This window comes from Mustela erminea, chromosome 13 (assembly GCF_009829155.1).
Source record: "Mustela erminea isolate mMusErm1 chromosome 13, mMusErm1.Pri, whole genome shotgun sequence".
NCBI lineage: Eukaryota > Metazoa > Chordata > Mammalia > Carnivora > Mustelidae > Mustela > Mustela erminea.
In genome coordinates, this window is record NC_045626.1 from 89,786,062 (window position 1) to 89,811,769 (window position 25,708).

Genomic DNA, 25,708 nt, shown 5'->3' on the forward strand with positions numbered 1-25,708 from the left:
TGAGGCGAATCCAGCCCCCCTCCTCTGTTGTGTAAATAAAGTTTTATTGGAACATGGCCGTTCAAACCTATTTCTGTATTGTCTGTGATGGCTTTTGCATGACTGCAGGAGGGTCCTGTGATGACCTACAAAACTAACACATCTCTTCATTCGCCATTCCAGGGAAAAGTTTCCCTAGAAAAGCCCTGCTCTAGAGACTAAGTTTCTTGGTGGAATGACCCTAATTCTTGGTCTTTCCCGCCAATATTCGCTGTGATGTGCCCACAATGCTTGTTCAAGGAATAAGAGAGCATGCGGGCTGTTCCAAGCCCAAATGAACCATTTGGTCTTTCTCCATATGTTTTGTAGTCCTGGAAACACACCCAGAAGAAAACGTAACAGATCCAAGGCAAGCAAGCGGATAATGGGTTTTTTCTCTCAAGGGGAGTCTGACACAGAGCATCAGAGTCTTTTCTCTAGGGTTAAAAGCGGCACGTGTCGTCGAAGAGAACCATACAAATCACTGAGTGCAGGAGTTAGGGTGAAAAGACCCTCCCCTGCAGACCACAGCCCCGCTCGGCTCCGACCGCCCATCACTCTCGGAGCACTGGGCAGAGGGTGGCATGCAAGCTGACCGGGTCGTGATAGCCTCCCGGTGGCGGCAAGGGACCCCAGCCACACCAGGATGTTCTCGCCCCTTCCTGACCATTGTAGGCAGCATCTCAAGGAAGAGACGCTTTTTCCTAATTCCCCCGAGAGTGACTGATGAGGAATGGCGGTCCCAAACCCACAGTGGCTTACAGAAGACCCGAGAGGCCTGCGGGAGGAGGGGGAGGGGAGGAAGTGCTGAGCCACACTGTCCAGGAGAAGCCACGTGGGCCACACACATGGTTTCGGTGTCTCCAGTGGTCCCACTCAGAAAAGGAAGGACAGTGAAGCTAATTGTTTTAAATGCAGGTATTTAACCCGTCATATGAAAACCGTGATCATTTCCCATGCAATCGATATAAAAATGATGAATGCAACATTTCATTACTTTTTGGCACCCAGTCTTTCGAATCCACTGCGTATGCGCACATAGGGCACGTGTCCAACCCGACCCCACTCCAGGGCCCCCCGGCCGCCGTGGCCAGTGGCTGCTCCACTGGACACAAAGATCTCAACACGGGGCGGGATTTCGTAATGTCGGCTCTGCCGGTATTTTGTGCCTGGTAATTCTTTGCTGGGGGCTGTCTGTGTGTTAGAGAACCAGTGCTCTGAGGAAAGCCTGCTCTGTTTTTGGCTGGACCATCACCCCACTTCCTTGTGGCCCAATCACCCCACATTCCTGGCGAGGCCAAGGTGGGAAGGAGCCCCTTGGTTTGATCTGGAGCCTGTCCTGCCCCAGCCACAGTCACACACCCTGTCCTTGGCAACCATTGGTCTTAACAACCGATCCCCTAAGAGCCAGGACCCCTGGTAAGGAAGTGTGACCCTTTGAAAGGACACGTTCACACAGACAACTTCTCTACAGGGGTTAAAAAGTCCGTCCATGAGCCGACAAAATCCCCAGAAACAAGTTTCACTGTAGTTGTTGGTGTAACTACCTTTAGCTCGTCTTAAATGAGTTTCTCATGGAGTCGTCACTTACGACCGTTTTAGAGAGAAGGAAGAGAGAAAGCTAGTATTCCTGGTATTTCCAGGAATATACTAGCGTTTCCAGGAATGGGATCAGTATCTTTAGAGAAACAAATGTATCCGAACTAAAAATCGCCACCTGGAACGACTTTGGAGTCGCTGCCCCGGGCTGCTGACGAAGCAACGGGTCATCCCAGGTCAGCAGAAGCCGGGGGGGCGGGGGGATGCGGGAGCGGCTGGGCGGACTTGGACGCCAGCCCCAGGACGCAGACTCAGCCCGTGGTTCGGGGTCTAATGACGTCAGCGATACTCGCCGAGGTAGTGGGACACAGCTCGGGGTGCCATGGGGAGGGGTGGGGAGGGAACGTGTGGCAGGTGCAGGAGGGTCTGGATTTGGACGGAGCTGAGTTCTATAGACGACGCCGAAGGCATACCACCCTCCCTGGGCACAAGCGGGCAAAAGAAGCCGCCCCAGTTTGCCGCTGGAAGAAGCGACCCCTGGTCGGGGACGGAGTGCGGCCAGTGTTTCTACGTCCCCTGCCCTAGATGCCTGAGTTCTTCTCCCCACGGGGTCATGCCCGGGGCCGCGCCAGGGACACCTGTGCATGCAGGCTCGGTTGTGAGAGAAGAGCCCTGGGCGTTGGGGGCCCAAGTCCTTAATAATGGGCTGCAGACTGGACCAGGCTGACCCCTTGATCTGAGACGTCCACCTTCCAGAACCATGGGAGCCATTAACACCCAAGACGCCCGGTCAGAGCAGCCCATGGACTGAGGCAAAAAGACCACCTGTCCTTCACCCCAAAGAGAGAGAGAGAGGGTGTGTCTCTCTCCTGCTCGGCCACAAGCATGCCTGCCCTCTGCTTTTTAAGGGGACCCTGTCTCTGCCTTCCAAGGCTGCTCGTTAGGTGGACACCCTTGAAAAACAGCATTCAGACAAAGGCAATAGAGGGTTTGCTTGTAGGATATGCAAGAGAACCATGGAGAAATCTTCCAAAGCCTTCGCAACCTCGCTGTCCAGAGCTCTGCAGTCTTGAGCAATTCGTACACCCTCTCCCCTGCCTGGTCTCCTTCGGAAAGTGGGGACCGTCGTAGTCCCTAGTCCAGAAGGCCACTGTGACAATTACCAAGTTTCATCAATCACAAAAAGGACTTGACCTAGTAGCCCACACATGGGAAGGACTTAGCTCTGAGGTCCGCTCAGGCATCCCCTCGACAGCCCCGGGAGGGACACTGGGGGCTGTGGGCCCATGTGCTAGGCACGCTGTTGCTAAAATAAGTAGAATTGCAGCTCGCTTTGTGGGTAGAGTTCAGCGATACCTTAGTGAACTTCCTGGGCTGGGTAACCATCGCCATGACCCAGTTTTAGAATATTTTTGTCCCCCAATTTGCCGTTACTCCGCATCCCCACCCCTAGCCCTGGGCAACCACTAATCTACTTTCTGTCTCTATAGATTTGCCTTTTTTGGACATTTCATAGAAATGGAATCCTACGGTATGTGGTCTCTTATTAAAGCAGCTCGGCGAGCGTTTCTTACACATCTCTCTTGACACATCCATGCGTATCCATATATAGAAAAATAATTTTTGAAACATGAGATCACGAAACACAAACTTCCTTCACCACAATTTTTGTAACTGTCAACTCTACACACACACACACACACACACCCCTGCGTATCCGTCAGCCCCCGGGGTCAGTGTGGACCTACCCGCCCTCCTGCTGTCACTTTCTCCCCGTGGATGATCAGCCACACAGAGAAGCACGATGATCAGGCACACAGGGAAGCACGGTCCGTCCCCCTGTGCCGAGAGGGGCCCCGGCATGTACACGGTTCTGCCTGTTCCCTTCTCTCCCCGGCAGCAGCCCCCGGCGTGCCCTTGACCAGTGGGCGTCTGGGGAAAGGAAGCAGCCAGTGCGGAGAGTCGGGTCTGGGGTGCGCTCAGCACCCCGAGTGTGGGTTTGCAGGCATCGAATGTGGGGGGGGCGGGCTGAGCGCTCCGGGAGCGTCTGCGTGGGTGTCCGTCCAGCAGGAGGAAGAGCAGCTTCCCAGCAACAACGTCTCCAGGAACAGGAACAGGAAGGGGACGTGACTGAGCCGCCCCAGGGCCCTGGTGCCCCCCACGGAGTGCTGGCCGTCCCCATCTGTCCACAGGCCAGCGTCGTTGGAAAAAAGACGTGTCCTGTGGCCAACGATGGGGGCATTGTCCCCTCGCGCGGGGTGGGGCCCCAGTTCTCCCCGGGCGCTGCCCCTGTGGGCCCGGAACTTCCTCTCTACCGCAGGCGCTTTGGATCCACAAGCTCCGAGTCCTGGGGAAGCTGGGTTCTTGGCAGCAGCCCCAGGGGTGGTTCTGTGGGCAGCGGTAGGTGGTGCCCCTGGGCCCTGGGGCAGAGTAGGCAGGCTTTCCCTGGGAGGGAAGATTGGCCTCTGCACTCACACCCCAGGGTGCTGGGAGAAGCATCTTCCTCCCCAAGAGCCACGGAGTGAAAGCAGACCCAGGAGCACAGAGCCGTTCCTGGACCGCAGGGGGCCGGGCGCAGGGCCCAGCCGGGCCTTTCCGGCAACGTCTCCGCTGCCGAGGGAGGACGCTCCCCGCACGAGAGCAATGGCTGGACCCCGGGGCCCACGTGAACGAACCAACATTTCATTTTTGACTTTCTGTCTCTTTTGTGCTGATTGAATTCTGAGACACGTTGTCCTGTCCCGGGATGGCTGCAAGTGGCTACAAAACCTTATTTTTACATGTAGAATATCCCAGAAAAAAATGTACAAATGCCTTTAGTGCAGCCCGGAAAGCCCCCGAGATTCCCTCTGCACCAGCGTAGCTCATGGGTTCACCCCGAGTCAGCCACTACGGCCAGGGGATGGGCAGACCCCGGTTGTGGTCACATGACCCTATTCTTGAGGCCAGAGGCGGGGCTTCGTGCACTCCTCCCACTGATGGGCGGGCTCGAGGTTCTCCACTGAAAAGGGCTGGGCCCAGGAGAGAGAACAGGTGCCTGCAGTGGGGCTCCTCCCCTCCCAGACCCTTACTCCTTGCCACCTGGCCTTTCCCCATCCCAGAACCTTCCTCCCATTTCTTAATGTGGCCTGGGGCGGGAGAAAGCGCCACTCCAGCCCGGTCCGTGAATCACTTTCCTTCCTTGGCTTTTCTTGGTGACATTAGTCAGAGCAGTGACGTGCCCCAGAGGAGCCACTGGCCAGGAGGAAGCAGAGGAGTCTGACTTCTCTGGGAGTCTCCTGGCAAGCCTGTGTCCCTGGTTCTCCCAGGAGGACATGGCCCTGCGGTTGGCTGTTGAAGCCAGCGGGTAACCGCCAAGGAAGCAGATGCCTGGCGCGTGGACAGCTTGAGTGGGGCGATCCCGAATCAGAAGAGGAAAACACCCAGATAAATACAGCAGGCTTGCCTGAGACTCAGACCCAGCTTCCTCTGGCCCCCGAGCTCCCAGAGGGACGACAAGGGTGGTCACGGCCAGGGGCCTGGTCCTGGGGCCCCAGGACACCCCTCCTGAGATGCCCCCATCCAACATGTGGCTGGACTGTTTCCGTGCTCGCTGCCTGGACACCTCTGCGATTACACCCTCTGCTCCTCGTCCCCAGTGACAGAGAGACAGCCCCGTGTTCAGGGAGCGGCTACCCCCCACCCTGGGTAGCTCTGCCAGGCCTGGGGTTCCGAGAGAAGCCGTGGGGCACCCAGCCCTATCATCACCGGACTGCTCCGTGCCTTCTGTCCTGGTCCCCAGCACTTTGGGATCTCAGGAGACATCACCGGAGGAAAATGAGGCAGACGGCTCCCCGGGACGAGGTGTCGGTGACTCGGCATGAACTCCTGGAGAGATAGGCCTGATCTGTTCAAAGCCGTCACTCTGGAAATTTCTTTCCATGCCCCTCCTCCAGACAGGAACAACCAGAGCCCCTGTAAAGACACTTCTGGGGCTAAGGTGGTCCGTCTGCCCGACCCTCCGCAGGTGCCCCTCCCCGGCCCGGCATGACTTGCCCGCCCGCCGTGTACCAGGCACTGGGCTAATTCCTGCATTTGCAGGAGTTTCTCATTTGACCTTCCCGGCGGATCTGCGCTGCCGTAGTCTCCCTGCACCACGCGCCCAGCCCAGCCGGCTCCTGGACACGGATCCCCCTGCTGCCCTGGTCCTCTGCAACAGGCCGGTCCCCGCCTCGGAGCCTGCGCACAGCAGAAGGGGCCATGCTGAGCTCTGGGCGTTTGCTCCAGGCTAGACACTGAATTCCACCCTGTGTGCACACACACGTGCACACCTGTGATGGGACGAGTCACCGTGTCAGCGGCCCGTGCGCTGCGCAGCCGGACCGCGGCGGTCTTCTCACGCTGCGGACGTGCGAAAGCACCGAGGCGGACGTCTTAAACACTTAAAACTGAGACACGTCAAAAATAGCTCCGTGAAGTCTCAGAGAATGCCACAGAACCTTTCTTTTCCTTCAGAAACTACATTGCTCCTAAACATCCCTGGCGGGCCACGTGCTCAGGGAACGGAGCTGGGACTCGGCTCTCAAAGTCACGTGAGTCACTGTACATGACGGCGTGAGACCGACTTCTGAAAAGAGAAGGGAAGAAATCGGGTTTACTAAGACTCTGGTCCGCGAGCGCCTTGACCCAGAGACGTCAGGGAAGAAAGACCGTGTTACCACAGGCCACAAGCGATGTCTTTAAATCCATTGTCCTTTTTAATTCCAGAGTGAAAGAACAGATGTAACTTTTCACCAATTGCACTGGGAAAGGCCATTAAAAAAGAAGAGAGAGAGAGAGAGAGAGCCTTTCTGGGGCAAAACCACAGTTGTCACATCCAAGGCCGAGGACTCCCGGCTGTGGCACGTTGGACGGGTTGTTCAACCTCTCTGTGCCCCAGTGTCCTCGCCTGGAAAGTGTTTGTGCGCGCTCAGCATGGAGTCTAGTGTACAGCAGACACCGTGTAAATGCTCCCTCCTCCCCCAGCCAGGCCTGGCCCAGCGTAGCTACTACCTCCGAGAGGACAAGATGCCCGAGCCGAGACTGTGTGGCGTGTCCCGGTCTCCGCAACATCCCTCAAGGTCAGCGGGATAACGTGCAGGTTATCGTGATCAGATTTCCGCGGCTGTGGGAATCCCGTTAGGCCTCCACAGTGAGGGTCAGGAAGGGAAAAGACCCCTGTCCTTGTCTCCTTGAGAAGTTGGAACAGCTAATGTGACGTCTTCAGTGACAAGGGAACCCGGCCTCCAGGAAAACAGTGACGCTTCCCCGTGAGCACCGTGAGAGAAGACCACGGACCGGAAGGGCCATGGGGAACGGGCCGCTGAGAAAGGAGGGGGTCCAATCCCAAAGCTGGGTCCAGACGAACGCCACTGCTCTAGAATGAGAAGTGCTCCATGGGGTTTTCCCGAATGCCCTGTGTCCTTCCTACACCTGGGAGCGGGGCGCCCCGTCTTCTCTCCAGCAGCCTGTCTGCTTCCCGAGGAGGAAAGACAGAAGGCGTCCAGTGGTCTGCGGGCTCAGCCGAGTGGACCCCTCAGTGCAGCAGGGCTAGGACGGGCTCCACGGGTCTTGTCCCAGGGCGGCGGAGAGACAGCAGCGACGTCGGGGAAATCCTCTCGTGGCAGAGCACACAAGGCCTGCCCCAGCACTCGTGGCGCCCAAGAGCCTGGCTGGGACCGGCCCGCTGTCCCTTCCACTCACACTCTCCTGGCCCAACTCGTCACAGGGCCAGGTCCACATCAGCAGGAAGGGAAATAGAATCCGCCCGCAGGAAAGAGGGAAGGATCAAAACAACAGGTCCATCGTCACAGAGCTGGTGGGCATCAGGATGGAGAGCCGAGGTGGGGGTTCGACTCCCTGTGTGGCTCACTGACTCCCTGCTGTGTGATGTTGGGCAAGTCACATCACCTCTCTGTGCCTTCGATTCCTCACTTGAAATATGGATAGGATTCGAAAGATAAGGCAGTTCTCTCTCATGTGTTCATGGCGAGAGTTCGGTGACATCATCCACGGGAACCTGTCAGAGTGGCTCCTGGCTTAGTATAAACAGTCAGCAAATGTTTGCTGTTGCTGTTACAGAGTGTGCAATCACCCGTGAAAGCCCGCCTCCTTGTGGGCACCTGTGCGTGCAGGCACCTGTGTGTGCACCTGTGTGTGTGAGCACCTGTGTCTGTGGGCACCTGTATGTGCACCTGTGCTATGCACCTGTGTGTGGGCACCTGTATGTGCACCTGTGCATGTGGGCACCTGTGTGTGCACCTGTGCTGTGCACCTGTGTGTGTGTGTACATCTATGTGCATGCACGTATGTGCCTATGTGTACCTATAATGCATGCACCTGTGTGTCCCATGTGCATACATGTTTGTGCACCTGTCTGCACCTGTGTGTGTGTACACCTGTGCGTGCACCTGTGTGTGTGTGCACCTGTATATGCATGCTCTTGTGTGTGTGTGCACCTGTGCACAGTGGAGGGAGTAGGTAGCCCCGAGTGTCCCCTACAGTAGGAGGGGAGTGGTAAGCCCCATACCTGAGCACCAGGTACTATTTTAGGCACCGAATAAACACGAACATTGAACAGAGGAATCAAAAAGCTTTGTCATCCTAGAGTTTATGTTCTAGAAATAGAGCACAAATAATAACCACAATAAATGGCTGAAATGCATAACGTATGAAAGAGTAATGCAGGAAAAATGAGAAGAATAAAGCTAGGGAGGGTCTGGAGTTGCCGTCCACATACAGATGTCGCAGACAGGGCCTCTGGGGAGTGGACGTGAAGGTAAGGCAGCACTTCCCAGCCTCAGCCACACTGACATTTGGGATCTGCTGACCTTTCCTGGGAACTGTCCTGTACAGTGCAGGATGTTGAGCAGCAGTGCTGGCCTCAACCGTTAGGTACCAGTCACCTGTCTTTCAGCCATGACAACCCCTGCCCTAGTCGTGACAACCCAGAAGATCTCCAAGGATTGTCAAATATCTCCCAGGGGACACAATGGCCCCTGGTTGGGAGCCACTCTGTGGAAGACCTAAAGGAGACAAGGAACAAATCACACAGGCAAGTGGGGGAGGAGCCTTCAGGGAGCAGGAACAGCACGTGCAAAGGTCCTGCGGCAGGAGGACCAGCAAGGACACAGGGCACGAGGGGGCGGTGCATGGAGGATGCTCGGGAGAGATCCCAGGCGAGCGTCAAGGAAGAGCTTGTACTCCTCGAAGGATGTTGTCAGAGTTGAAAAGAGTTCTGTGATTCACACAAAGCCCCTGATTAAGAAGATGGGAAAATGTGGAGAAGCGGTCTCTGTGCTGGAAATTCCTGTTCACCCTTCCGGATCCCCGTACCACCTCCTCCTGTTCCAGGAGGCTGACCTTTGTGGTCACTTTGCCAGGTGCAGCCGCCCCTGGTTTCCCTGCGTGCTGAGGCCGTGGGAGGCTCCGGCCGACACGGGGAGGGGGAGAGACGTCAGCATGTCCATCCCTCTGGGCCCCTCCCGCAAGCCTGCATCCTGCGGCAGCTGCACCCTCCGCCAAGGTCACGCTTAAAGCGATGCTCGTCTCCCCCAGGGCTGGAGGCCAGCCGTCTGAAATCAGGCTGTGCGCAGGGCGCTGCTCCCTCGGAAGCCTCCAGGGGGCTGGGGAAGGATCCCTGCCTTGGGTCTGTCAGCGCCGCATGGCCGCAGTCCTCGCCGCTCCCTGGTGCGTGGCAGCATGTCTCCGTCTCCACCGGTGTCCCCACATCACCCCCGGGGGCTTGCCTCCGCATCCTCCTCTCTTCGTGTGCAGACACCAGCCCTCTGTGGCCCCCTCCGAGCTGGGATGACCTCATTCCAGCTGATGACACCTGCCAAGACCCTATTTCCACACCAGCTCCCGGGCTGAGGTTCTGGGGCACGTGGATTGTGGAGGAGCCTCTTGAACCCTCTCCCCCGTCTGTCTGGCGAGCGGTGCTGTCTCCTGCTAGTTTCCCGGAGCTGGGACCACAGCTTTGTCCAGAGTGCCTTATGTCACCCTCTCCTCCGGGTCACACGTAGCATCTGTTTCCCGCCCAGATTTAGACTGATCAGCCTGTCCAAGTGGGCTCGTTTGGGATGTGCTAAGGGACGGACAGCAAGGGCAGCCTATGGAGAGGAAGCAGATGTGATCCCTCCCGGACTCGTTGGCCAGTGACCTCTTGCAGCTCCTTACTTTCCCAGCTCACTGGCCAGCAGGAGCGGAGATGACCCAAGACCCCCCGCGGCACAAGGGTGACTTCCAAGGCCCCAGTCTCCGGCTGCTGCCTGTGAAGACAACACCGTCAGAGCTGTCCGGCAAGTCCGCCGTCTGCAGCCGCGGTCTGCAGGTGCTGGCCTCCCCCGTCTCACCACGGCAGGTCAGCGCCCCCGTCCACGAGCCCAGCTCCCCAGCTTCCTCTTCTCCAGAACGGGAAAATGATTGCCGCTGGCAGCTCCAGAAAAGGACTAAAGCGAGGAAACCACCTTGCAGACAATCATCCGGAAGAGGGCATCGCCGCCGCACGAGGTTGAGCGATATTTTGTGTGAACAGAGTGAGGCCACAAACTCAGGAGTACTAGAAATGTCAATCTGACTTTTTTTGTGTCTGAATTTAATTTCCATTTCCAGCCTCAGGCTCCCAAGTGGCAAAAAGCAAAGAAAACAAACCAAAAAACCAGCCCACAAAACCAAAACAACTATGCTAGGAGTTTGATTTCCAAACATCTTAAGTTTGAGATGCTAATTAGAGATCCAGGGGGAGATGCTGAATAAGCCATTGGGTCTCTGGGTTCTGGAGGTCGGGTTCTGGGAGTCACTGGCACAGAGGCGGTTGGAAGCATTATAACGGAACGACTGTAGTCCCGGAAGGAGCGTGCTATGGACCGGATGTCTCTGTGCCCTCCCCCGATTCCTGGGTTGAGACCCTAACTTGCAATGTGATGATGTGAGCAAGTGGGGCTCTGGGGAGGTGACCGGGCCATGAGGGTGGGGGCCCTCGTGGGTGGGGTAGGATCAGTGACCTTAGAACAGAGTCCGCAGAGAGCTCGCTCACCCCTTCCGCCGCGGGAGGACAGAGCGAGGAGGTGGCATCTGTGAGGTGGGACGGGTCCTCACCAGACGAGGGATCCGCTGGCGTCCTCCACTGGGGCGTCCAGCCTCCGGATGTGTGAGAAACCGTCATCCATCCTGGAAGCGCCCAGTCGGCCACACTCCGTTCCAGCAGCCCGAATGCACTAAGACCGGAAACGGAAGATTCCATGGAAACGGAGGAGGGGCCATTGCATTATTTCAAGGAGCGAGTCTCCCCATGTGGTCCCCAGACCTAGAGCACCCGCGTCACCTGGGACCTTGTTAGAAATGCAGGCATGGGTCCCCCTCCCCAGACCTGCTCAGTCGCAGACGCTGGGGGTGGATCCAACCGTCTGTGTAGTGACCTGCCCTCTCGAATGTTGAGTCTGGAACCTGCTTGGCTGCTGTTTCAGGCAGAAGTCGTACTGGATGTCAATGGCTGGCCAGCAGGTGGCTTTGCCCTCCCCGTGGACAGTGCTCCCCAAGCGGTTCCCCATGCGCAAGAGGCGGGCGATGTTGTAAGCAAGTCGCCAAGGCCTGAGTGACAACAGAAGATGTCCACTGACCACGTGCCGCTCAACCAGACCCACCCTGGCCCCTCCAGGCCCTAAGAGCAGACTTGCTGGTGGGGTCAGTGGCCACCATGCATTTGGACAGGAGAGTTTAAATGTCCGAGTGGGCAGAGGCCAGCGGGCAGCCTTCCCAGCGGGCGGCCCGCCCACCACGAAAGACGAGAAAGCGTCCCAGAAACGAAGCCAAGGGACTGAAGAGATTCCTGTGGGGTTTTTCTGTTCCTATTTTGCAGATAAGCCAACTCGTTTTGTGATATTGTGGTTCTCACTTCTAGCCACTTAGGAGATGATTAATGCATCCCGAGACTTCCCCCAGACATTTATGTCACCCGCAGGAATGGCGGTGACAATGGCTCTATCATGCGCCACAACGTCATACCCTTGGCGTTCGTCTTAATTATTTATATATTCTGGAGCGGTCAGGTTCCCTCCCACCGGAGCTCAGGAAGGTAATAAATGAGTGAAGTCAATGGTCTGTAAATTACAACATTGATTAAAGAAGTGATTACTGATACAACTCTGCTCGGCTATTATGCTAATGTCTGCCCAGATCCAGGACAGTGTTTACATGCTAATGGCAAGTCTGGGACAGCAACTAAAATTGGTTTCCGCCCTTAATCAGTAGGTAAACATTTTTAAGCCACTCTTGACCATGAGTGAGAAGATCCGTCCCTGTGTTCCCCTCCAAGCCGCCCCTGCCACTGTCCCCAGCAGATGGGGAAAATTCTCTCAGCCCAACCCTCAGCAGCTGCGCTTCCAAAGAGAAGCAAGAGTTGGACATGACAATTGGGCCCAGAGTAGCCATCCATGGCTCCCAGAAGCTGAGGAAAGAAAGGGTGATCACACGAGCTCACTGCTTAGCACTGATGTGATTTAACAGGGTCTGCAGACCCTCGGAAGGAGACACTGCTCCTTCTAGAGTACACAGTCCTGACAAGAGACAGATGAGCAAGCTGGCAATTATAGCTTAGTATGGTAAGTGCTATTTGAGGACTCCACGTGTGACTTTATTAACTCCAGAATGTTATGCAAAACTGTATGTATATGCATGCCTTTAGCAAGAATTCGCTTGACGTGTTCTCGAAGGAGTCAGTGGCCCCAAAAAGGTTAGGAAACACTGCTTGAGAACTGTCTGGAAGCCTTCAAGTGAATGTCTTGCATTTCCATTGCTCTTGGCTCTGTCATATCTCAGTTTCTATCCACATCTCCCCTCACCCCAAGATCCTTGTTTGGTTGTCCTGAAGCAGGCATCTCCGTGTAGAAAGGGTCCTGTTGGTTCATCCACCTACCTGTCCACTCAACCATCAGCCCACCCATCCAATCATAGATACATCCATCCATACATCCATCCATACATACATACATATACACACCCACCCTCCCAACTACCCATCTATCCATCCATGAACCCATCTAGCCACCCATCTACCCACCCAAACATACATACTTCACCGATTCATCTATCCCTCCGTCCATCCGTCCGTCCATCTACCCACAGATCCGTCTGTGCATACATACATTCATTCATCTGTCCATTCAGTGGCCTCTCTGCTAAGCTCCTGTTTCATGAGCATCTGCTGTGTGGAACCAAGAGATCAAGGATTTAAAAAGATGTACTTCTTTCCTTCAAGGATTTCATAGTTTGGTGGTCGATCTGGTCACAGGGGGCCAGTATAAATCACATTTTATCAACTTGAATATGCAAGACAGTCATGTCATTTCTTGAAAACACTAGTTGATTTCTAGTCTCAGTTTTCAATTCATTAGGGCTACAGAACATAATCCCAGTCTAATTTTCAAAAGATGTAAACATTGCCAAGGCCCTGGTATGGGGGGATGCGTCCTGTCTCCAGATGTTCCGCTTACAGTCCCTACGAGCATCTGTTACCAGAGTGACCTCGCATATGGTCCCACCCCTGTCCGTGGTGCCTCTTCCAGCCCACTCCTAGGGGACACAGGCGTCTCCCTGTTGCTGTTGGGTTTTTTTTTTTTTTTTCCCACATGAGAAGGTCCACGGGGCTGTGTACAGATTCATCTCCCTAAGGGTTTAGGGATGCTTGTGGATTTTATTTTATTTTCTATGTGTTTATCCTGCTTTGTGCTCTGTCTCAGCCCTTTCCTGAGGCAATGATGCGGTAGGAATGGGAAAAGCAAAGGGACGACTGCAGGAGGAGGGGGCATAGTTTGGTAGTCACTAATGCATTGAGGCTATTCACAGGCTAAGCAGTTATAATACAAATATATAAAGGATCCCGGGGGCTGGGGAGGTGCCTGGCCGGGCCAGTAGGGAAGAAAGGGAGCCCCAGAGGCAGAGGCCTGGATGTCTCAGACTGTCAGGAGTGTGCATGATCAGAGGATATCAGTGGTCATGCTGCAGAGGAAGAAGGTAGCACAAGCCCTTCAGGTCCTGGGAGGTTGCTTGGGGTGTGGCTCATTTCATGAGCAGACATCAGCCCGGGGAACAGACACCTCTGGAGCCCCCTGAGACGGCAGACTCGGCTGCAGCTCCCTTTGTGACTGGACCACACTCCAGCTCAAGCTACCACAGTTTTCTATCCCGGGGTCTTCTCAGATGCCATGAGCTAGGGTGTCAGCCTGGAAGTGCCAGGGGGTTAACACACAGGGGTGCTGAGAGATGGGAGCTGGTAGATAATGTTTCTGCCTCTTATCCTTCAGGGGGACAATTTTGTAGGCTTTCAGGAGGTTCCAGAGAAACTGATCCATAGCAAAAAAGACAAAAATAAAAGTAAAAGAAAATAAAGATGTAGTTTCCTGTTGACTTATCTATTTTATATTGACTTATCTTTTTTTTCTGTCTCTCTCAGTCTGCTCCTCAGCCTCTCTTCCCTGGGGCCATCTCCCAAGTAGACCAGGTGCACAGAATCCTTGTCTCAGGCTCTGCCTTGGGAGGACCCTAAATTAAAAGCATGTGTGCTTTGCTGGAGAAAAAGACAAATGGAAGAAGAGTGGTCGGCAGGGCCCGGGGACTTCTCCACCCGCCTTTCTGTCTTTGCAGGTGTCTGACCGCTGTGACTACATCTTTGTCAATGGCAAGGAGATGAAAGGCAAGGTGGATGCGGTGGTGAACTTCACCTACCAGCACCTGAGTGCCTCCCTACACGTCACCGTGTGGGTGCCCCGGCTGCCCCTGCAGATTGAGGTCTCTGACACAGAGCTGAGCCAGATCAAAGGCTGGAGGGTCCCCATTGTGGCCAGTAAGAGGTAAGCCTGGGATGGGGAGATGCACCAGGGCCATGATCTCAATGGTTTTGCTTACTGACCCCATGCCGGAGCCAGGACAGGGCCCAGCACATAGCAGACGCTGGTATGATTGGGAGACTACATTCTCTCCAGCCTCACCAAGGCCCAGAGTAACCAGGGTATGATCTCATCAACCCCAGACCATTTGCGCACTGCACTTGGGCGTCTGATAGACCAGGACGTCCCCAGAAGGAAGCGACAGAAATGATACATTTTTCTAGCCCCTCAGCCCCCAGGGAGATTTGAGTTTGGAGTTCTTTTCTCAAAGTGAAGCAGTGATTTCTTTTTTGATGCTTTACGAATATTCGTAAGCTTCATCAGTTCTGTACATAGAGATTCCTGCATAAAATGTGATGGCATTTATACTGGACCATGGTCTTACTACTTGTTCTTAAACCAAAACAAACAAAACAAGGCTCTAATTTATTCCGTGTGACTCTGGATTGCCACATGTAGGAGCTGGGGTCTGGTCTCCTCGGTCCTATGCCCCGCCCCCCACCCCCGGTCAGCAAATGAGTTGTTGTCACATCCCTTGTCTCTTGCCTGGGAGCTTCTGTCCTGACCCCTTGGGGCTGTTTCCTGGAGTCTCCCAGACACGAGGTCTTCATTTTAAGGGGCAAGCCAACATGCGTTCCGGAAGAAGCTGCCTCCGTCTCCCCAAGGAGAGCTTGAAAGAATCTGACCCAACAGCTGGGAATCCAGGCAGTCCTTCAGACTGAGAGGTGGTCATGTGGGAGCAAGAGAACGAGTGTGCTGTGTCCCTGGGGACGGCAGACCCGAGACTTCCTAGCTCTGTGAGCTTGCCCAAGGTCCCTAACCCCCACACACCCCCAAAACATAACAACAGCTAGTTCTGCCTCACAGGGTTATGAGATGAAGAGCCCATAGCTGGGGAGCCTAGACGGGCTCATCTCAAGAGCATGGCACAGCTCTGCTCACCAGACCTTGCCGTGGTGGTGGAATGTTCTAGAACCGCGTTGTCCGCTGCCGCTAGCAGTGTGGTTGTGGAGCGCTTGCCATAGAGCTTCTGTGATGAGAAAATTTCAACTTTCCCGATTTCGTTCTTACTCACTTAAATTAAGTTGGAAACAGGCACACGTGGCTGTTTGCCACTTTTTCGCTGGACAGCATAGATTTCGTCAATGCTGGCTCTTAAGTCTTTCGTCAATGACTATGTCCAGGAAAGAGATGTCCGACGCTCTGCGTTGCCTGTGATGGACCTGGTGCTCCAGTGGGGTCCTGAGGCTCCCGCCCGGGGTGCTGTCCCCTGGGGCCGGAGGCAGGCACCTGCCTGTCTGGCTTGGGATTCCGGCGCGTCTCCGATTCCATTCCCGGGGCCTGAGAGCTTCTTCTGGCTCCCCGCAGGCCCACGCGGGACAGCGAGGATGAGGACGAGGAGGAGCGGCGGGGCCGCGGCTGTGCCCTGCAGTACCAGCGCGCCACCGTGGGCGTCCTCACCCAGTTCGTGGCCGAGGGCGCCGGCCCGTGGGGCCAGCTGAGCTACATGCTGGGCCCTGACTGGCAGGTCGACGTCACCCACCTGGTGGCAGACTTCATGAAGCTGGAGGAACCCCACGTGGCCACCCTCCAGGACAGCAGGGTCCTGGTCGGGCAGGAGGTCGGGATGACCACCATCCAGGTAGGGAGCCCGGGATTTCTGCATGCTCAGCCGCAAACACCGTGCCAGGCACTGGGGGAGGCGCGCAGGAAGGGCAGGTCACTGTGCCCAACTCCTGGCCCCTAGGGTGGCGTCCTCGGGACACCAGAAGGTGAGCCTGGGTCAGCTCTGGGAGTCCCAGCCTTCTTGCAAACCAAATGGAGAGGGAGGCGGCCATAAAGCCTTAGCGCCCCGCCTGTCCCCTCTCCCACCCCTGCGCCCTCCACGCCCGACACCTTCCGGCCCCGCATTTCTACCTCCTACACGTCCCAGAAGCCACCTCCCTCTTCCCTCTGTGCTGCTCCTGCTCGGGGCCCTGGGAAGCTGCGTCCCTTGTTCCCCTAAAGCTTCTAGTCCTTCTGTCGTGGACTCATCCAACAAACTCTCTTCAGAGTCTACTGACCTTCTGTTCAAGGAAATGCATAGGACGGTATGCATTTCGGATCCGACGGCAGATCATGTCAGATGGTTTTTCCCGAAAATCCTCAAGTAGTGCCCCCCTGACTGCACCTTCTGGGGATATCATTCTGGATCCTGAGACCACAGCCACGTGTGGGAACGAAGGGATATTTCCATCATTTCACCTGGAGATCTCCAGGGTGACATTTGGTTTATGAGAGGCAGCCAAAAGGAAGGTTTCAGCAGAGGATACGTTGTGCGAGGGGTCTGGGGAGGGGGGAGTAGACTATTTATAATTCAGCTCTCACCAGTTAGTTCCACAGTTCATTTAGAATGTGATTCAGGTTGCACAAAGTCAATTTGTGTGTGACTCCTCAAGAGCCCAGTCAGCAGGATGGCCATGTGCAGTTAACCAGGTTGTGCGGTGTACAAGAGCACGGCATCTCAATGGGAGGGGACATTTTCTTTTAAAGCAGAATGAATTTTAATATTTATTGCAATTTTCCAACAGACAGAGATAAAGTGTCTTGGGGAAGGGTGGCTTTATCTGATTCTTGCAAAGAGGCATGGCATGGGCTGGTGCATCTATAGTGAAGAAGGTGTGTGACCCCTTCGCCCTGTATCCTGGACCCAAGCCCGGGGCAAGGCGGAAGTATTGCTGGGAGAGATTCCCACATATGGGAGTATTCTGTCCTGTTAATCCCACAGGTGTTGTCCCCACTGTCCGACTCCATCCTGGCAGAGAAGACGGTAACCGTGCTAGATGACAAGGTGTCAGTGACGGATTTGGCCATCCAGCTCGTGGCCGGGCTGTCGGTCACCCTCCACCCCAGCACGGAGAACAGCAAGGCCATCACTGCTGTGGCCACAGCTGAGGAGCTGTTGCGGACCCCCAAACAGGTAGGGTCCTCGAGGCCGGAGGTGCAGAGGAGCAGGGAGGTTACTGGGCTGGACTCGGCAAGGAGGGCGGGAGGAGGGAGGAGTGGGTCAGAGGAGCCGAACCATGTTCCAGAACACAGCGATGGGGCTGCCGAAGTCCTGTGACAGGTGTCTCTTTCTTGGCCGGCTGTCCCTGGGGCCCTCGCTGAGCTCCCTAAGGCCACCCATGTTCCCTCTGTCTTCCCACACGCACATTATCTTCAAAGCCGGCCGTGTGCACGGAGGCCCTTCATGCTTCTCATCTCTGACCTCCTCTCTGCTGCCAGCAGAGAAATCTGCTTTTAAAGGCTCGTGGGACTACCCTGGGCTCACCCAGACCATCCAGGCAGAGGTCCCTATCTTTCGGTCAACTGTGCCGCATAACAGAGCATCATGTAGGAGCTCTGCCTGTGGCCCCGGGCTCCAAAGATGACGGCAGGGTCATTCTAGAAATCATGCAGCTGCTCGCTGACTTTGCTGCAGAACGTCAGCAGGAGGGACGTGGAACACGTTCCCATCCACGTGGGCCCCCATGGCTGGCCTATCTCTCCTCTCTCCTGGGGGCGTGGTGTTTTCTGCTCCCTAAAGAGCAAAGTCAGGGGAGCGGGGAAGAGTGGGGAGACAAAGCAGGGGTAATTCCTTAGGGTTGGATTGGCACGGCAGCCTCGCTGGCGGGGGGCAGGTCCCAGTCCCCAGGCAATGTCTCCCATCCGTCTTCATCGGCTCATGGTAACTGGAGGTCCCAGCACGGCCTCGGGGAGGGGGGATTTATGGATGTAGTTCATTCGACTTGCAGACGTGATTCTCAGAAGGATGGAGCTCTAAATCATTTCTGGGCAAGTGTTATTTTAAGTCATTCAGGACTTCTCATCTTTGGGGAAATGCGTCGGCTTTCCCGTGTCCCGGCTTCACTGTAACGAGCTAACGGAGGGACTTGCTCTCAGCCACACGGCAGGGTTGATGGAGACGGAGCTCGCAAGCCTGCGGGGATCGGGGGGCTTAACTCGGATCGTCGGCCTTCCGGGGGCTTGCTCTGTGTGAAGTTCTTTCTCCATCTAGAGTTTGTGAAGAAAAATTAAGTCGGGATGGAAAGTCCACCAAGATGAACCCGCAGACCGTGTGAACCGTGTTTTATGTCAGCCCTCGGTGTGCGAAAGGCTGGCACCTTGTTCTTGGCATTTCAACTCTGAGATACAAAAGCTGAAAGATTTTTACACCCGTAAACATGAGGGCAGCAGCCTATGCCTCCCCTGTGCCTCATCCGCTGCAGGAAAGCCAGGACAGAGAAGTGGACTGAGGAATCCCCCGGCACTCATGCTTCCGGCCTGGGCATTAGAAGGGGGTCTTGCCGATAGACATGGACACAGGGGACGAGGGTGGGAAGCAAAATTACTGAGCCGTATGGCCTGTCTCACCTTCGATTCCCCCAGAAGCTGAGCCTGGCATGAAGACTTATACTCAAATACTCAATTCGAATGGTGAAGGGAGCCCCCGGAGGGATTCAGAAACTGCTCCCGGGGATGGAGGGCAGTCAGTAGAGTGTGTCTCCCGCTCGGCCACACTGTGGCTTCCGGAGCCCGCAGCTGCTGGGGAAACCGCCAGCCAGTGTTGACCAGGGGCAAGGGAGCTGGCCGAGGGCTACCTTTGCAGGGTGTTAATTGCTTGGCATTTCTGGCTATAGGCATGACCGCTTCTGGGTTCCAGAGGCCAGAGAATGTCCTCAGGCAAAACCATCTTTCAGAACTGACCCTTGAAAGCTGGGCAGGCAGCGGCCATGGGGGAGCGGGCAGGGGCCAACATTGAGCACCGCAGCCTCCCCAGATTCCAGGTGTGGTCTCACTTGCCCCTCTCAGGACCCCGGCATCAGCATCGGTCTGGGCTTTCAGGTACCAGTGACAGAGACCCAACCGAGGCTGGCCCAAGACATCAGCATTGATCACTTCATGCCCGGGGATTGGTACCTTCAGGTCAAGCTGGATCCAGCTGCTCAGTGCCCCCCAAAAGCTTCGTGTTTCTTACCCACAATTGTTCTCAAGTTTGGAAAATGCCCAGCCACTATGTCATGGACTCCTGACTTCCCCCATTGGTTCCCTTCTGGAACTTGTCACCGAAACTCTTGGCCGTTCTCATCCTATTCCTCATTTCTTCCAAGTTGTCTTTTGTATATTTCATCCTGGGGTTGTGTTTTGGGTCAGTTCCCTGGCTCTGTCTGCCCGGGCACTGATTCTCTCCCGAGACGTGTCTACTCCACTCCACTTTGCAAGCCAGCCATCGGGTAATTAATTCCCAGTGGAGCCCTTCTTTGTTTCTAGAAGGTCTAGGCGGTTCTTTCCGCACACCATCCTGTTCTTTCTCTGCTCGGCCCTCCTCTCTGTCTGTGTTCCATGAACGGTTTTATTTCATGGGCCATTTTGTTCTTGTTGCTGGTTTATCTTACTTTGTCCTCTTTTTCAGTTGTTCTAGTGTCCAAAATCCTCGATGTGCTGATCCACATGAGTGGTCTATGGTCTTCTCTCATGGCAAAGCCCTCCCTCTCAGGGAGTGTAACTTTCTTTCTTTCTTTTTTCTTTTTTTTCTTTTCTTTCTTTCTTTCTTGAGCTGGTGGCTGCTTTGCTTTTCTCCCGCTGGGAATTCTTTGCAGGCCTGCATGTGCACAGGCCCCTCTTTGCTGGAGCCCGTGCCCCACACAGGTCACCTAACCCCAGACCCCACACCCAGATGTGGGGAAGCAGTGGGTTTGGATTTCCAGGGGACACATTTCCCCAGCCATGCTCAGAGCACAGATGAGCTTCGTTGCTGCTTCTGGCCGGGGGTAGGATTCCCTCATGGCCCCCTCTCCGCAGTCCTGGCCTTAGGCATCCCCATCTGACAGTCCCTGGGTGACCATCAGCAGCCCCCTGCTCCCCCCCCCGGCTGTTGAGCCTTCTGAGCTGCTCTGACACCCGCCACCAGGCCCCCTCAGTAGCACAGGTCTGCAGGCCCCCCTCTGGTACACGTGTTTCTGAGTCTCAGGAATTTGCATTGCTTTTTTGTGTATTTTTACCTGGTTTTTTAAATAGTCGGTCCTCAGCCAGTCTGTGGTTGGAGCGTGCTCTTAACACAGTCTTCCTGGCTCCGACTCTCTCCACCTCGTAACTCTTCCTTTCCCTGTGCTGACCCTCGGTTCCGGCAGATCCCCCCTAAGTTTCAGGCCACGAGCACCGCAGGTCTGCACCCCAACTCGGCAGCCCAGGGAATGCAAGCTTCTCCTCTGTGGTTCCAGCCAAAGCCCAGGGATCCCGTCCCATTGGCTGGTTTCCATCCTGAGCCCCTGCCCAGGGCCGTCCCCGCCGACGGGGTGGCGGAATGTGGCTAGGGGCCAGACCTCGGTCACACGCCCAGCTCCAGGCCTGGAGGGGCCGCTCCGGCCCCACTGCATCGCGAGCACATGCCCTGAGTGGGGAAGACCGGGTTCTCCCAAGCTGGGGTTCTAGTCCCTTCCAGGAAGGGGGATTGACAGTGGCCACGCCGCAGCGATGTCCGTCTCGGACCCTGTGCTCAAAGTGTTCACTTTCCCACTTTCAGGCAGGGAAGTAGGCCCAGAAAGATCGTTTTTTTTTTAAAAACCGGACCAGGAGAAGCAGTGGGTCTGTGTATCGATTTCAAAGCTCGTGTTGAACCCGCTGCCCTTCATTGTCATGCCCAGAAGCCAGGGCCAGAGGAGACCCTGGATCCTTTCCCAGAAGAGACCCCTGGGGCTGCATTTGCTCTTCCTCCTGGCAAACCTCGCCCCTTCCCTTCCCCACTCTGCCCCTCGTATCTCCCCCGTCGCCCGCAGCGGACGGTCCCACGGAGGTCAGCCCGGGCCCCCGCCCCGGCGCCGGCCCCGCCCCTTCCCTCCAGGCCTCCCATCACCCTCTCTCCTCCCCGGCCAGGGCTCCCCGACCACGCATCACACGCACAAGCGAGCACACTCAGACCCGCGCAGACTTGGCCGCCGGCCCGCCAAGGCCCACACCCGCGGGTGCCCCTGCTCCCCCGCCGGCCCTGGCAGCCCTCTCCGAGGCCCCGGGGTGTCTGGCACGGTCTTCTAACACACGTCACTAAATCCTGGTTTTAGACAACAGGGGAGGATTCCAGACCCACCGACATCACCTCCTTCGGCCCCGGACCCGCGCAGTGACCTCAGAGCCCCCACTGGCAGGAGACAGGGCAGCCTCCGTCGTCCGGACTCAAGTTCAGAGCGCTGGGCTCAAACCCCAGCTCTGCCCCCTGCCTGAGCGAGCTCGGGCGGGCTCCCCCTCCCCCCCACGATCCGGTCTCCTCGCCTGCAGAATGGGAAGCAGTGAGGGTCACAGCATCTGCCTCGGGGGTGGCTGTGAGGGCCAAGGGAGCCCGTGCACCGACGACACTGAGGACCGTGGTGGGTTCCCAGGAGGCACGGCTAGCCTTGCACCGAGCGGCCGCGTCCCAGATCCTAGACCCTGGGCGTGGGTAACCTTGCTCAGGGGACGGGGTTGGGGTTTCACAGATAGGAGTGACGTCCCGAGTTAGGGAGGTTATCACGGACGATCCAGTCATGGTAACGGGCTGAGCCCTGACACAAGGAGGCGGGAGCATCTGGGCAAACCGGCCAGGCATCCCTTGGGTGTCCCTGGTAAGGTTGACGCAGGCCATTCACAGCACGTCTCCATTTGTTCTTATAAAATTGCAGCGATTCTCTGATCTTGATGTAAGGCCTGCATGTCTTCTCTCTGAACTCATCAGCCGCCAGGTCTGGACCGGAGTCCGGCCCCTGATTCCTTGGGCTGTGTTCCGGGAGGGCAGGCAGGTTCTGGAGAAACCTCTCGGGCCCCCACGCTGTGTCCTCCTAACGGCCTCTGTCCCCGCAGGAAGCCGTGCTCAGCACTTGGCTCCAGCTCAGCGACGGCTCGGTGACGCCGCTGGACATCTACGACACCAGGGACTTCACCCTGACTGCCACCTCCCTGGACGAGGCCGTCGTGTCCATCCCCCAGGCCCGCTCTCCCAGGTGGCCGGTGGTGATGGCCGAAGGGGAAGGCCAGGGGCCCCTGGTCCGAGTGGACATGACCATCGCGGAGGCCTGCCAAAAGTCCAAACGCAAGAGCGTCCTGGCCGTGGGCGTGGGCAGCGTCAGGGTCAAGTTTGGCCGGAACGACGCTGACTCCAGCCCCGGAGGCGGCGGCGGGGACAGTGACGAGGCTGAGATCAAGAACCGCGCCAGCGACCGCCGGCCGAAGGGCCAGGAGCCCGAGGGGCCCCTCCACGGCAGCTCCCCCGGGGAGCGCGAGGAAGGGGCCCCCCAGAGAGGCGGCACCACGGCCAGGCCGCTGCTGGACAACAGGGTGGTGAAGAGCGGCCGGCCGGACGCGGGCAGGCCGTCGGGGGAGGGCCCGCCGCAGACCATCCCCCTGGACTTCACCAACTTCCCGGCCCAGGTGGACCTGCCCCGGGCGGGGGGCGGGCTGGGGGCCAGCGACCTGGTGCCGACGCCGCGGGGCCTGAGCGACCTGGAGATCGGCATGTACGCGCTGCTGGGCGTCTTCTGTCTGGCCGTCCTCGTCTTCCTCGTCAACTGCACCACCTTTGCCCTCAGGTACCGGCACAAGCAGGTGCCCCCGGAAGGCCAGGCCTCGGTGACGCACGCGCACGACTGGGTGTGGCTGGGCAACGAGGCGGAGCTGCTGGAGCACGCGGGCGGGGGGTCGCCGCCGCAGGCCGAGCGCACCACGGTCCTGGACCACGCGCCGGGCGGCAGTGAGGAGAGCGGCCGTCTGCTTCTCAACGGCGGCGTCCAGCGGCACGCGCAGGGGCAGGTGCACCGGCCGGACGCGGCGGCCAGGCCGGCCAGGGACCCGAGGCTCGAGCCCCTGCACTCGCCCACCTCCAAAAGGAAGAAGGTGAAGTTCTCGACCTTCTCCACCGTCCCCACCGTCCCGCCGGACGACGGCTGCCCCGCCGTGAACTCCATCCTGGGCGGCGGCGAGGACCTCAGAGACTACCTGGAGAAGCTCACGGACCAGGCGTAGGTGCCCGCGCCCGCCCGGCGCCTCGCTGGGTCCCAGAGTGGGTCCGGGGACGCCTGGCACGGAGCGGGCCGCGCTGGGGCCGCAGACCGCGGAGGTCCCGGAGCCGGGAAAGGCCCTGGGTCCCCGACAGCGAGGGTTTTCAGCGGCGGGTGACGGCAGAGCTCCGGGAGTCGGCGGAGGAACTCTGGGCAGGCGGCTGACCGAGACGCCAGCCTGCGCACGAGGCCACCGTGGGAAGGCGATTTTATGAGTCAGAACAGAACACAGACAAGCTACCAAAAATTATTTGTTAAAAAATGCAAAAACACAAAATAAAAAGACAGAAGCAATCATCTCTTTATATTTCTAATAAAGGAGCAAAATGCACAGCGAGGGCCTGCGGAGGCACAGTTTCCGTCTGGGTTCCGTGCCCCCTTGAGAGGACAGCCTGGATCCATCAGCCCCGGGGGGAGGGGACGCCGGAGGAGAGGGGTCAGAGCCCCAGCGCCTCTCGGGGTGAACCTGAGGGTTTTCTGTCTTCACACGACTCTTCTGTGTCCCCACATTGTCTCTCCGCCCCCCACCATGTTTTCCTTCTGTGTCCTGCAAGTCCACTTGATCTGTATTTAATGTCATTTCTGAGGGTCAAATGGTATATTTTTCCTAAATTAAACGTACATTATATTCCTATATGTTAGATGAATTCTTAGCAGCAGTCCCAGTGAATCCATCCTTGAAGTAGTAGTTTCAATGCTTTTCTGTAGCCCTCCAGCCTTGATGTTCACGGGGGTCTAAACACCAGAGGGGGAGGGGGCGCTGCCTCGACCCCCCACCCCCGAACACCCCCACTTGCCGGGCCCCAGGGCCACAGCCAGTGGGCGGGACGCTGCCCGGGGCTGTTCCAAGGGGACACGGCCGGCCCGGCCCCCAGTGTCACCATCGCTGGGGATACGAGGAGACCCCACTGAGGGGAGGTCGGGTCCCCTCTGTGGGGGAGAGGCCGTAACCCCGGAATAATCTGCGCAGCCTCCCGCGGTAGAGCTTTCACGGGACCTCCTGACCTCGGAGCGAGGACCCCAGATGAAAACTGCTGGAGGGTTTTCGAGTTGTTTCTCAGACTTTGTTGGGCGGAGCCTACCAGCACGAACCGGAGAGATTAAAATCTATGTTAGATTGTCCATCCACGGTGGTTTTTAACAGCCTAATTGTGCAGCAGCACATTGCAAAACGCGTTCATCCAAAGTCGACTGTGCGCAGCGGGGAAGAGCGCAGTGATGGGAGTCGGGCCCTCGGGGGGCGGCCGGGCTGGGGTCGCGGCCGGCCCGTCCTGCTCTCGGCGACTGCCGGGACGCTCATTGTTTTTATTTTTTTAATTACTAAAATCAGTAGCTAAGAAAGGGTCCTTGAAAGCCTCGTAACCTTAGCTGGACCTTTTAAAGAGATATTTCTAGCACATGTTATAGACGGAAAGGAGAAGATATTTATTTATACCTGTGATGCCGATTGTCATTAAAATGCTTTTCCATGGCTTGACAAGTATCTCGTGGGGTGTTTCTTTTCTCCCCTGATGCCCATTTCTTCTTCCCCCACCAAACGGACAACCTGCTGGAGAAACCTCCTGTCCGCTGGGCTCGAGCGGCCGACCTCTCGCTCTCCCTCTCGGCTCCGTGATGGAGCCGCCCCAAATCCTGGGATCTCTCGGCCACCATCCTGGGCACCCGCAGCTCCCAAACCTGCACGTGCCCAGAACTGCCAGGAGGGCCAATGAAACACAGATTGCTGACGTGGGGCCAAAAGTGTGCCTTTCTGCCAAGCTCCGGGATGACACGGAGGCCACCGGTCTGAGATCCTGCCAGAGGGGGAGGGTGGCAAGCCAGGGAAAAGGTCTTCTCTGATTTTGATTGTCTTTGTGCTTGTCATTTGAGATTCCCATGGGATTGTTGCTGCTGATGTTAGCTGGGGGTAGAGCATTTTTAGATAGAAAGTAAGGTGGTTGGTTGTTTTATTTTATTTTACTTTTTTTTAAGTAACAGCTTTACTCAAGACACAGTTCACAGGCTGTAACATTTACCCATTTCAAGGGCACAATATTGATTGTAGGACATTCTCGTGGTTCCAAGAAGGAACTCCATACCCATGAGAATCACTCCCCAGTCCTTGGAAACCCCCAGCTCCAGGCAGCCACCGGCCTCCTCTCCATCTCGGTGGGATTTGCCCAGATGCGCTGCTGTCTCATCCCCCCGGGAGACTCCTGACCACTCCCC

The 25,708-nt window shown here is 56.8% G+C and overlaps 1 protein-coding gene across 1 annotated transcript in view; it reads left to right on the forward strand.

Moving 5' to 3' along the window:
• The window catches only part of TMEM132C (transmembrane protein 132C), a 294,550-nt gene extending 269,127 nt beyond the window's left edge, over positions 1–25,423 (forward strand). Inside the window, exons 6-9 of the mRNA XM_032310375.1 lie at positions 14,218–14,423; positions 15,828–16,101; positions 17,227–17,418; positions 22,308–25,423. Of these exons, the coding sequence (XP_032166266.1) occupies positions 14,218–14,423; positions 15,828–16,101; positions 17,227–17,418; positions 22,308–23,465 (1,830 nt within the window). The 3' untranslated portion in view covers positions 23,466–25,423. The remainder of the gene's footprint in view (positions 1–14,217; positions 14,424–15,827; positions 16,102–17,226; positions 17,419–22,307) is intronic.
• Positions 25,424–25,708: the final 285 nt, after the last annotated feature.